The 11,142-nt window shown below is 46.0% G+C and overlaps 1 protein-coding gene across 3 annotated transcripts; it reads right to left on the bottom strand.

Moving 5' to 3' along the window:
* Positions 1 to 1,525: 1,525 nt before the first annotated feature.
* CHTOP (chromatin target of PRMT1) lies at positions 1,526 to 11,142 on the bottom strand. 3 transcript variants are annotated; one of them, XM_026080858.1, is made up of 6 exons: positions 10,925 to 11,135; positions 9,534 to 9,615; positions 7,884 to 8,037; positions 4,546 to 4,729; positions 4,232 to 4,369; positions 1,526 to 2,857 (listed from the first exon to the last, which is right to left on the bottom strand). In XM_026080858.1, exons 2-6 carry the CDS (start codon positions 9,596 to 9,598, stop codon positions 2,655 to 2,657), a joined length of 744 nt encoding a protein of 247 aa, XP_025936643.1. In that variant the 5' UTR covers positions 9,599 to 9,615; positions 10,925 to 11,135; the 3' UTR covers positions 1,526 to 2,654. The 3 variants fall into 3 exon arrangements, with proteins under 3 accessions (XP_025936643.1, XP_025936642.1, XP_025936644.1); XM_026080857.1 differs by having other exon boundaries at positions 4,546 to 4,732; positions 10,925 to 11,133; XM_026080859.1 differs by lacking the exons at positions 1,526 to 2,857; positions 4,232 to 4,369; positions 4,546 to 4,729 and adding an exon at positions 5,130 to 7,646 and having other exon boundaries at positions 10,925 to 11,142.

Below are 11,142 nucleotides of genomic sequence, written 5' to 3'. Positions count from 1 at the left end.
GCCGCTGCCCCGGCGCGGCGCAGGGAGGGGGCCGGGAGCGCGGGGAAAGGCTCCCGGGACGCAGCACCCCCTGCCCTGACACACGCTGCCAGCAAGCGAGGTCGGGGTGCGGCACCGAACAGGGCCCCGGCGGGGTGGGGGGGCAGCAAGAGCAGCAAACCCTTCCCCTGCAGACTTACACCCCCAAACCCGGTCCGCTTTCCTGGCTGAAGGCCTTCGCGGGAGACCTGACGCTCCGCAGGCTCAGGGCTCCCCGGAGCCAGCAGGCAGCGAGAGGAACGCGCGGGCTTCAGCGACACGCACGCTCGCAGGAGCCAGGAAGATGCCTTCATACTCAGCGCCTAATGCAATAAATACAAGAAGCAGCCAAAAAGCTCTGGTAGATACTTGGCCGAGCAGCTCTGAGAGCTGCTCCCCCCCCCCACGGGTGCAAGCAGGCAGTCAAGCACCATCCAGTGGCCAAAATAAGAGTTCGCAGAGCACGGTGTTTTGCTGAAGCTGTGATTGTGCAAAGTACTTTCCCCCCCTCCGACTTCCCAGCATTTTTAACTACCARGTTCCTTTTCAGTGGATTTTCCCAAGCACTTACATCTTTAAACAGTAAGACTTGGCTGGGGAAGTATAATTCAGGAAGGAGACCAAAACACAGTGGTTTCCTGAAAGTGATAACAGGTATTCCAGGAAAACACAGGAAAGTATCAGTATCTCAGAGTCTTAAAGCAGGGAACAGTGTTATGATAAAGCTGGACACACCAGCACACCTAGCGAGCTAAGCCACTCTTACTTCTTTCTGCAAACTGAAGAGTTCAGGGTCCTCTTAGCCCTTAAAAATGTCCTGATAAATTTGGAAAGTTAAACATTTCAGCTCAAGCACAAAATGTTTAAAGCTCCTCTCCTAGGTGGGCAGTGTTAAGAGTATCTCGTGAATTTTTTRGCTAAGATGAAAAGCTTCCAGATGGCACCAGAAGCTCTCCCTGCCTTTTCCGATGGGGCCATTTAGTAGAACCAGTTGCTGGGAGTGTGACCTGCACTTTTACCTACGGCACTGCATCAGCGTGCAGGAGAGGGTAAGGAAAGAAGCGTGCCTGCACCATCGTCACTGCCAGCGAGAGCAGTTACAATACCCGGACGCAAGGGGTTGTCAAGGAGGAGCGCGCAGCTATTCACCAGCCCTTTGTACTGTATTCCCTGTGCCAGGAGCAGCAGACGAGCAATATCCTGCATGCGGAGGCTGGAAGCAGCAAGGGTTGACCACTCCCACCCCAGGAGAACCGAGGTTTCGTGTTGCAGCCCGGCTCTGCCAGCGCAGATGAAGGCGCRATTAGGGACTGCTCTATTCCGGAGCACATTCCAAAGAGTGGTTGTGATGTCTCGTCTTGCAGTGGAGGATACAAGCTTACTGGCTTCCTTTTGCCCCCTATAAAGCAGATTCATCTCAGGGTACCAGATAAGAGACCAGCAGCAAAAGGCGCTACTTATGATTTACAGCATTTCAAGGGGAAAAAGAAAAAACCCAGAGTCCACATCATTTTTACAATTATTTCTCCTTTGTTACAACAAACCAGAAATACAAGATTCCATTGAAACTGGAACAGTTCACAGAATGGCTGAACTTAAAACTTCAGGACAGAGGGAGGAGCAGACCCCTTCTCAACTTCCAAAACCAATCTGGGTTAAGTGCACACAGAGTTGGTCTGATTTGAAGATTCAGTTTTGGTTAYACTGAAAGGTAACAGCGTTCATTAGCAAACGAATTTTGGACCCCGTGTTTTAAAGAGACAGTTCTACCATGATTTTCTTTCACAGGTGTAATTTTATGTTCCTACTTCCAATTTCTTTAAATAAACATTTGCTCTTTTCCAGATCAGTATACAGAAACCACTGGTGCCATCCATTCAAAACATGATACAACAGAAATTCAAACTTTATCTAAAAGAAGAAAAAAAAGCAAACCAAAAAAGCCTTCAACCTGAAAGTCCTCTGCACTACTTTTTAACAGAATGCTAGCTATCAACAGAGAGGAACTTTTGGTACGAAACAAGAAGCTTGGCAATGTCTACAGAGGAGCACTATACCTAAAACCCGACTTGACTGTTAGCCCTGCTGGGAGGAGTTTTGGTAGGCTTGCTTCAGAAGGATCAAAACAAAACTGCAGGTGTAGGACTTGACCATTCAGTCACACTAAGGGATAACACCTATCCCAAAATGTAACCATGAAGTGTAATAGGCACAAACACGTGATCCCACACCTTATATTCAGCACCAACGAGCACTTCACCTAAAGCAGCACAGACTGTGGCATGCATGCAGCGTTTCCCTTCATGCGCGCTAAAAGAACCTTAGTGACCAGTGCCGCCTGGTTGGAGCCTTGGACACATGCCAGCATTGATGTCAGTGGATTAACTGCAACAGATCTGTCACATTCTTGTTTGGAGTAGTTAGGAAAAAAATATAAAAAAAGAAATAATCAAAAAAAGTTTCATACAACACATAGTATCAAAGTGTTAGAGGAACACACTAAAGTCTGATCTCTTGGTAGAACAGGGTCGCTCCCTATTCCTGCAGGTCCTTCCAGCACGAATCAGGGTTTCCATTTTTAGCTTATGGGTATTGACATACACACTAATTTTGACAACAGTCTCTCAGAACAACCTTCAGTCATTTGTTTCTGGGTCTGTCTGAGCCATGTAAGCATCCAGCTCAGCATCGAGGTGTCCTTTTGTTTTAGACATGTAAGCATCTAATTGGTTGTCCAGCTGCTCCTTGGTCAACGCAGGACGTGCCGATCCTCTTCCTCGTCCTCTGCCTCTGCCACGACCTCCAAAGCCCCCTCTTCCCCGGCCTGCCATGCCACGACCTTACAGTGAGACAAGATGACAGTTACATACTACACCACACAGAGCCTCAGGGTCTGGCACAGCTACATTCCTCCGGAAGAGCTACAGCAGTCACTCCTCAGCGCCTGCACATCACAGCACACTTGCCAGTGCTGCTTCAGCATCTCTGAGCTCAAGTCATATGCAGCACCGCTTAAGCAGCTCCCCCACAGCCTGCCTCCAAAGCCTGGGCAGTGCAGTTTCTGCTGAGTTAAAGTTGCTCTCCAGGCTGCTTCTGTTTCAATCTAGAAACCCAAATGGACATTTGATCCACAACTATCTGCTACGCTCTCAGCTCATGCTACCATCTCACCTGCTTGTATTCCACTTCCACCTACGCTTTGCATGTTTTTTTCTTTCTGGTGGAATGCACTAGTCATCCAATGCCTTCAGACCCGTGGGACAGATACAAGTTTTTGGCAAAGCGGTAATGCTACCAACTAGTACAGGCAAACTTACTACAAATACCTCAAATTTAGAGCCAGTTTCAGACTACTTCTGAAGTAGAATAGCAAGAGACCACATTGATGAGTATTCATTCATCAGGCTAAGAAATACAGCTAAAGCTACAAACCAAAATTTTTGAGGGAGAGACAGGTTCCTGAAGACTGCTCTAACTCCTAGAAACATTTGGCCGATCTCAAAGTCACACAACTTTTGCTTAACAGAAAGAGCATTTGGCTGATGTTCTAATCAAACATCTGTGCAAAGCATTAACAATCTTAGCATCAACAGCTGTCTCCTGTACTTCCTCCTGTATGCCTAGTTTACTCTGATCCTTCTCTGTYGTTGTTGACAGTGAAGAGTTTATTTACCCAAGACTTGCTTCATATCAATGAAAACTTAAATTTGAAGTCTGAAATTGAATCATCATAGAGGAAGCTGCTCACTGGCATGTAGGGGTTTAGGTTCTCTCCTCTATTAGTTCTCCCCATCACTCACCAGTTATTTTAAAAGCCTTATGGTTTACAGAGGCTAGACATAATTTGCTCTTTCAAATGCGAGAAGACAGTGCAGYCTTCAGTTCATGAAAATACTCTGTCTCTACTACTATTCAAAGCATCCAAGCAGCTACAGTGCTATCTGCAGGAGTGGACAACTTCACTGATACTCCCCAAAACCCCTCTGGCAACAGTGAAACAGTTAAGGATCTCATTTAGGCACAAGGCTTGCTAAAATGTTTCAGAAGAGGAAGCCTTCCTTTAGTACTACACTGAATACCACTTCAAGAATGGAGGGGTTTTAAGTCTGCACGTACTTACGTATGCTAACCTGAAACAGGAAGATAAGAATTAAAACTTATTCCGACTTATTCAGCAGCAATGCCCTCACTCCTGAAGTTTGTGCTCACTAACCTCTGCCACCGAGTCCTCCACGGCCCATGGCTCCTCTGCCTAGACCACCTCTTCCAGGGCCACCACGACCTCTAATGCCACCTCTTCTCAGGCCCATCCTTGGGGATATACCACGTCCTCCCCGAAGCAGACTCTGACCTTCAACAGAGTAAAGAAATTCAAGTTAGGCAAAGAAATTATTTTTAACACTGAGCAAGTCATTGTATTAATCAATGCTTAGAAGGCAACAGAATCAGAGTCAAGCTGTAAAAAAAAAAAGACGGTATCACTGTCTGCTCACACACGAGCAGCTACAATTCAGCTACGGTACTGACCTCTGAGTGGGATTCCTCCTCTCAGCAGAGCTCTTGCTCCACGCCCACCACGCATGGCTCCTCGTGGCAAGCCTCTCTGCCCCATAGATATTCCTCTTCCTCCCATGGCTCCACGAGCAAGCGGTCCCGCTGGTCGGCCTAACCGTGCCTGAATGTTACTTTTACCGAGGCGCTGCTTTAAGCTCTTCTGGAATAGAAGATTTTTAAGGAACAGGAAAGTCATGCAGCAATCCCAGACTTACAGTGTAAACAGCATAGCAAGAAGCGTCACAGATCAGCAAGAAGTCCGTGTGCGTGTATAACTACAGGGTCACCACCTCTCCACAATATACTCAAGTCTCAAAGGGAAGACAATCAAACCCGCTTAGGGAGGGATAATCTGTGAAGGTCAGAGAACAAAGACCTTTCCTGGAAGAAGCTCGCAACTTAAAAGGAAATATTTTTCTCCATTTTTAGCAGTGCTGCCCAGTCCAAATCAAAGCAGACACTTAATCCACAAGGCAGCCTAATAATACTTTTTGCTGGAAGGTTACAGTATCAGCGATTAGCTCAAGTAAGCCTCTGAGATAGAAAGTAACTACCACCCCTACTGCAGAACAAGCCTAACCTACCTCTCCAGAGCTGGTGACATCTGTGCAGCCAAATGCCACGACCATCAGCCCCACTGACCTACTGCTACAACCCTTTCTTGGCTGGCTTCCACAAAGACTAACAGACAGCTAGGAAATGCATGAACTTTTCCACATGTTTTAAAGAGAAAACTCTATACAGGAGGAAGTCATCCTCACCAAAGCAACAGCATAATAATGATCTTGGCTTGTGCAGCTTTTACAGTGGAGTTTGTGTCCCGTATGCCCAGCCACCACAGGCTCCATTCCACAGGCAGAGCTGGCTTACCTTGGGACACTGTAGCTGCTCCTGGCCTCAACTGCCYGTACCAGAACTGCTGCAGGAATACCTCAACTGCCAATTTAAATCTCAGTTTGTTAACATACCCTGGTACCAGCAACCTGGTCTGTCTTTGCATGGCAGGCTATGGTTTCTGTAGCAACTGCTGAACCCCACAAAGAGCTTCCCCTGAAGCACATGGGAACCTTTATGGTTGTCTCAAGAACAAGAGCTCTTGGTCCAAAGAAGTTAAAGCAACACGGATCAGTCTTTTACCACAGGTTTCAAGACTCACTTAAATTGACTGCTTGACAGCTTTACAAGCCCAGTTGACCCAAGTCTGTGAACAGCTGAACTGGTCCCTCTAAGAGCAGTATCTTCTGTAGCAGTAATAGGATTTAAGATTCACTGCCTCAGAGCTTAGACATTCATTCACTTTTCCAACAGCTGCAGCAGACAAAGATGTTAGCATCTCTTTTGCCCAGCTCAGCTGGCAGAATGGAACTGGAAAGTATGTTTATGTTCCAAATCCAGTTCTTAGTTTACATCACTTACCATAGCAGTTTAAGATAAGCTGCTGGACTTTGCACTGGAAGAACCTAAGAGCACTTGCCTTTCTGCTTTACTAGAAGTGCTCAGCATGGTAGCATCTTGGTCTGCTCCAGCTACTAAGCAAATGCACGTCTAGAACCACAGCAAGTATAAAAGCTTTTAGATAAAAACACAGCAGGCATACATAAACACATATGCACRCAGATATGGAAGATGCAGAACACAAACCCACAAAGCCAGCACAAGCAGTGCTCCACAGCAGTTTGAAGAAGTACTTTTCTGAAGCACAGGTGACCCAGCTCTGAAATCAATGCTCCCCTACACTTCTGGATGTAGCGCACCCAAAGGCAGCAAAAAAAAAAAAGCTCCCGGTGATACCATGTATATTACTTGTGGAAAAACAAATCATGCACTACATCAACTTCCAAAGCAACTTGCAATCGTCAAAGGACGACCCAACATTAACTGGATTTCCCCACAAGGCCCTTCCATAGCCCTCCCTTGCAACTGGGCAGAATTCAGGGCAGCATTTAATCCTAGAAGATCATGAAAGTACACCCACGCCAGACGGGCTAATGAAACAGGTAGCAGAGCTAAGCCCAAAGGTTAGTTCTTTCCTGTTCTTCCATAGCACCTCAATTTAGCAAGCAGTCACTTTACACTATAAACCCAGTTTAACTTACCACTTGTGACATTCTTAAGGTTTCAACAGATTTTTTTTTTAAAACAGAAAATCATTTAGACTATCCATTTACACAGCTTTTGTTTACAAACTCTGTAAGGATAACTGGCACCGCAGTCTGGTTTTTCCAACAGAAGTCTCAAAAGATCTTAGAATGCAGTTATATTCCTCTTTATCACAGAGCCCCCAGTGCTAGCATGTGTGGCAGATTTAAGTATTCCAGCTATTCGATGAAGCAGCTCAGCTAAAAACCTTCCAGGGCTTTCTCCTGGTGTGCTAGATAACATAGAAAATTGCATTTAACTACTACTGTAGTCAAGTCATGCAGTGCTGCCATTTAAACTCAGTACACAGCTGCGTACCACTACCCTGCAGGTTTCAATTTGCACATACATTTCCAGCGAATCATTCCAACTCTTCCATTTAAACAGGTTTACAACTTGCAACAATCCTTTCAGTCTCACAATGAACGAACTCTAGTAAAACAGCTAACTCTTCTGTATGTTATTTTTAATTATTGCTGTAGCATGGTATTGCCCACCTCAACCGCCTCCCCCATCTTCCCTAAGTCCAGAGCTATGGACAAGCACGTTGAGTACAGCAGAGGAATCAAAGGAGTTTGTTTTCTGTTCTACAGACAAAAGCCAATATGAGGGCCACACAGTAACCTGCAGTACTAATCACCAAAATATGGAATGATAAAACACTTTTATATAAGGAGAATGTTACACTATTCCTTAATTTAAGTGAGCCCTGAATTCTAGTATGCACGAGCAATCAAAATCAGAGTTTGTTCATCTGGTCCTTGCAGCCAGCTGTTATCAAGGGAGTGCACCAAGAGAGGGTGGTGTTGGGGATGGGAGCAACCAGCCTCAACTGGATAGTAAGTACTGGAAACAATCTGCAGCAATTGTAGCTGCAGCTAGATTGAGAGGTGAAGCACTCAGCAGATCCAGAAACTCAGAATGAGAACATTTCTCTGAAAAAATAGAGAGGAGATATGAACAGCCAGCACAAAAATGATTAACTCAGTAATATTAACCATAAGATACAAAGCACTACTTATCTTAAGTAAAAATGGAATTTTCTGTTAGCCCCTTATGTCTCATCTTTAACTTTCAGGGACATTTTCCAAAATCCACCATATCCTGAAAAGCCATCAGCTGGCGACAGGCATCATCAACTGGCTGCACTAGAATATGATACTTTCTCTCACCTGTTTAAGTTTCAAAGCAGCCTGGACAGAAGGTCTATTCTCCATCTGCTGGGCCAGTCTTCTGTTTCTGGCACTGGCTAGCTGCTGCTGCTGCTGCATGGTAGCCCGAATATTCACTGGCATCGGCTGTTTGTTCTTCAGCATGTTAGTAAAGCTTCAAGGTCGAATAAAATGGGTGTTTAAATAAAGCTTTATTACACACATTTATTGGCATTTCATGGTTCTCAAGACTGGATCTCCAGATCCCATGAACCTTATGTAAAGAGTGGTACTTAGGTCACATCATATGCGAGTTACGTATTTCTTGTTTTCCACAAATGTGCAAGAACTGGAAACTTAGAAATGATGTGTATTAATTCAGAAGTGATAAAGTTTTAGGTTACTGATTTTAGAAATGGAAGAAGGAATGAAAACAAGCAATAAGCAGAGATGACCATGACAGATGAGAGAGGACACTGCAAAGAAGTAGAAAAGCAAACTGAAATCTGACTGCAAAATCCAAAATAACCTCAAGGAGTTTAGAAAACTATTTAAAGACTCAATGCCAGAAGACAGTTTTATAAAAGACACTGCCCTGAGAACAGACTGGTATGCCTCTGGCACACCACGGAAGTGGTGCCATAAGAAACACCACCATCTGAGGGTACTCATTTATAAAAAACAGTTCATTTGCCAATTTCTTTGGTACATGAAGAATCTGCTGCCTTTAAGAGCTATAGGGATTAGAACATACAACAAGATGGTAAGCTTCCTTAGCAGCAACCCAGCAGCTTTCTACTGCGTCCTGGAAGCTACCCAAGACAGCAAAATAAAGCTCTACAGAATGAGTAATATGGACTGACCAAACCACAACAGGCAAACAGGCATTCACTGCACTGCACCTCACTATTCCTCTTTCCAGGATAAAAGCCAAGCACTGATTCAGACTAAATCTCACTGCAGCACTTGCTGGAACAGGAACTGCATACAAATGGTTCATTTTTCCCTGGCTTAATGATATTAACATAGTTAATCCAAGAGTGATTAGTGAGAAAGTGAAATATAACTGAAGCACCACTGTTAGTTGTCACTGTAGAACCACAAAAAGCTTAATGGCGTGGAAAAGCAGAAGGATATTCAACAGAAGTAAAGAAATCAGCACCAAGAAAAGAGAGAGATGGAGATGGAGCAAAGCATTTGCCTCTTACAAGGCCCCAAACATTGTTAAAGGGTCTTTGGGCTTGTTTAATGGCCGGCTGCATGCCTCTTACAGGCCAGACCACATGCACGTGTGTCTGCCTCGGACAAAGCAGCAGGCCTACTGCAGCTTAGGTAACATGCTACCATACTGCAGCGTCAGCTATATAAATGTAAAAACATGTGGAAGAAAAAGGGAGGGTGCGAGGTTTCTCTTTTTTGTTATAACACATCCCACCATATTTATGTGTTGAATAGTTTAATATTAAACTGCTATGGATAAATTTCTCCAAAACAATTGCCCTTTTAACCTTGTGTACCACATCTGTTGCAGTTTAAGACAGAGGTGCATAGCCATCTGCTTGTTTTAGTGAGGTTAAAACAGGGCAGAAACCACGTTGGTTTTTGGAAACCAGACAGTGATAATTAAGTAAAAAATTTCTTATGAGCTGAAGCTGCTGTTGGCTTCCTCACCGCTCGTTCAGAGACATCTTGGTGGTGCTCTTTAGCACAACCTTCGGTGCTGACTGTGCAGCCATCTTCAGATCAAGAGAATCTGCAAAACACGAGAGCCCGATTTAAAAAACAGCAGGAGAACTCACGTTTACTTGGTTAAACATTCAAAAACCTGCATTCCGTTTCAGGTTCTTTTGCGAAGAGAGCCAAGAACTTGGCAAATAACACTCTATTGATGCTTTTCTCAAGTTTCCTAGGCCATTATCATGATACGGTAAGCTTAATAGACTAACAAGCTATGCTATCTCATCCCTTATTAAATAGTCTTCTTTTCAGAAAGGGAAGATTTGCCATTGGCAGGAATAACACTGCAGAAATAGTTCATCAGCAGCCAAGATGGCACCCAAACATCTTGCTTGGTACTGCACCTAGTGACACTTCTACAGCTTCTAAGCAGTTAGCATCAATAAAACAGAAAAATGGGGTTTCCATCTTAAACAGATGCATACCATGCATTTGGTAATAAAATTCAAAGCTTATCTGAAGACTCCTTTTCCTACAGAAGACCTATGTACTTTCAAAATATTACAGTCACATCCCCTCTTACTACCTTAAGATTGCCACAGCTGGGCTGGACAGGGTCACCCGTATGTTTGTGCAATTACTTCAGCTTCCGAGTATGTGATACTCTAATAGGCAGCTCACCAGCGGTCACAATGCGGCTCTCTAATACGAAATCTTGTCACGCTGCTCGTGAAAGCAGCAAAGGGATTTAAACTCAGCTGTTATTATCTTTGGATCAGAGCGCAAGTTTTAGCGGTGATGACTACAACTTAAAACGCTACGGACTACAGCTCAAACCCGCTAGCTGTTCAAATCAGTGCCTCATTTTTATAATTAGCAATGCATCTAGCGCTTAGATGACTAGGGAAAGCACTTATTCTCAAACTACCAGTAACAAATAAAATTTTTACGATGTTCCACAGTCCACTCAGCTGTAAATTGAGCTAATAATCTGCTGCACCACTTTCTCCTCCCCCCCCCCACCCCGAGGGATGAGGGCAAAGAGGTATCTCAAAAAAAGCCTTTTTCCCCTGCCCACACAAACTCCACAGTGCAGGTGGCGGAGAAACTCCGCTGACAGGAGCCCACCGAGCAGCCGGGGCGGACGGCACCCGCCGAGCACCAGGCCCGGGGAGCAGGGCGAGGCCTGGCCCTGCCGGTCCGGCCCCATCCGAGCCACCTTGCGAGGCCCCAGGCGGCGAGCTCAGGGCAAAGCACCGCATTTCCCCCACACGCGGCGGGGACCCACCGCCTGAGGCCACCCCGCGGCCCCCCGCCTCCCCTCAGAGAGACGAACGGCCCCGGGCTCCGCCGCAGAGGCCCCGGACAGATCCGGCCGCTCTTACCGAAGCGGACGGTCGCCAGGTCTCCGGTAGGGGCTGTCTGGATAGCTGACGGGTGCGTGGGTGGGGTGCGGGGCTCGCTCCGGTCCCCTCCGCCCGCTCCCGCCGCACTCGAGCGCCCGCGACAAAATGGCGGCGGCAGCGGCCGCAGCGCCCTCCCTTTTCCCCCTCTACCGCCCGCGCCGAGCCGGGCAAAATGGCGGCGGCAGGGCGCAGGGCGC

Source organism: Apteryx rowi, unplaced genomic scaffold, assembly GCF_003343035.1.
Source record: "Apteryx rowi isolate R43461 unplaced genomic scaffold, aptRow1 scaffold_530, whole genome shotgun sequence".
Taxonomy (NCBI): Eukaryota; Metazoa; Chordata; class Aves; order Apterygiformes; family Apterygidae; genus Apteryx; species Apteryx rowi.
Note: the sequence above shows the minus strand (reverse complement) of the source record. Positions and strands in the feature narration are given on the sequence as shown.

Coding starts and splice junctions, on each gene's coding strand:
- CHTOP (XM_026080857.1), bottom strand. CDS start 9,598: ATGGCTGCACAGTCAGCACCGAAGGTTGTGCTAAAGAGCACCACCAAG. Junction 8,038..9,533: donor AAGATGTCTCTGAACGAGCG/GTGAGGAAGCCA, acceptor TCGACCTTGAAG/CTTTACTAACATGCTGAAGA. Junction 4,733..7,883: donor CTGCTTTGAAACTTAAACAG/GTGAGAGAAAGT, acceptor CTTCTATTCCAG/AAGAGCTTAAAGCAGCGCCT.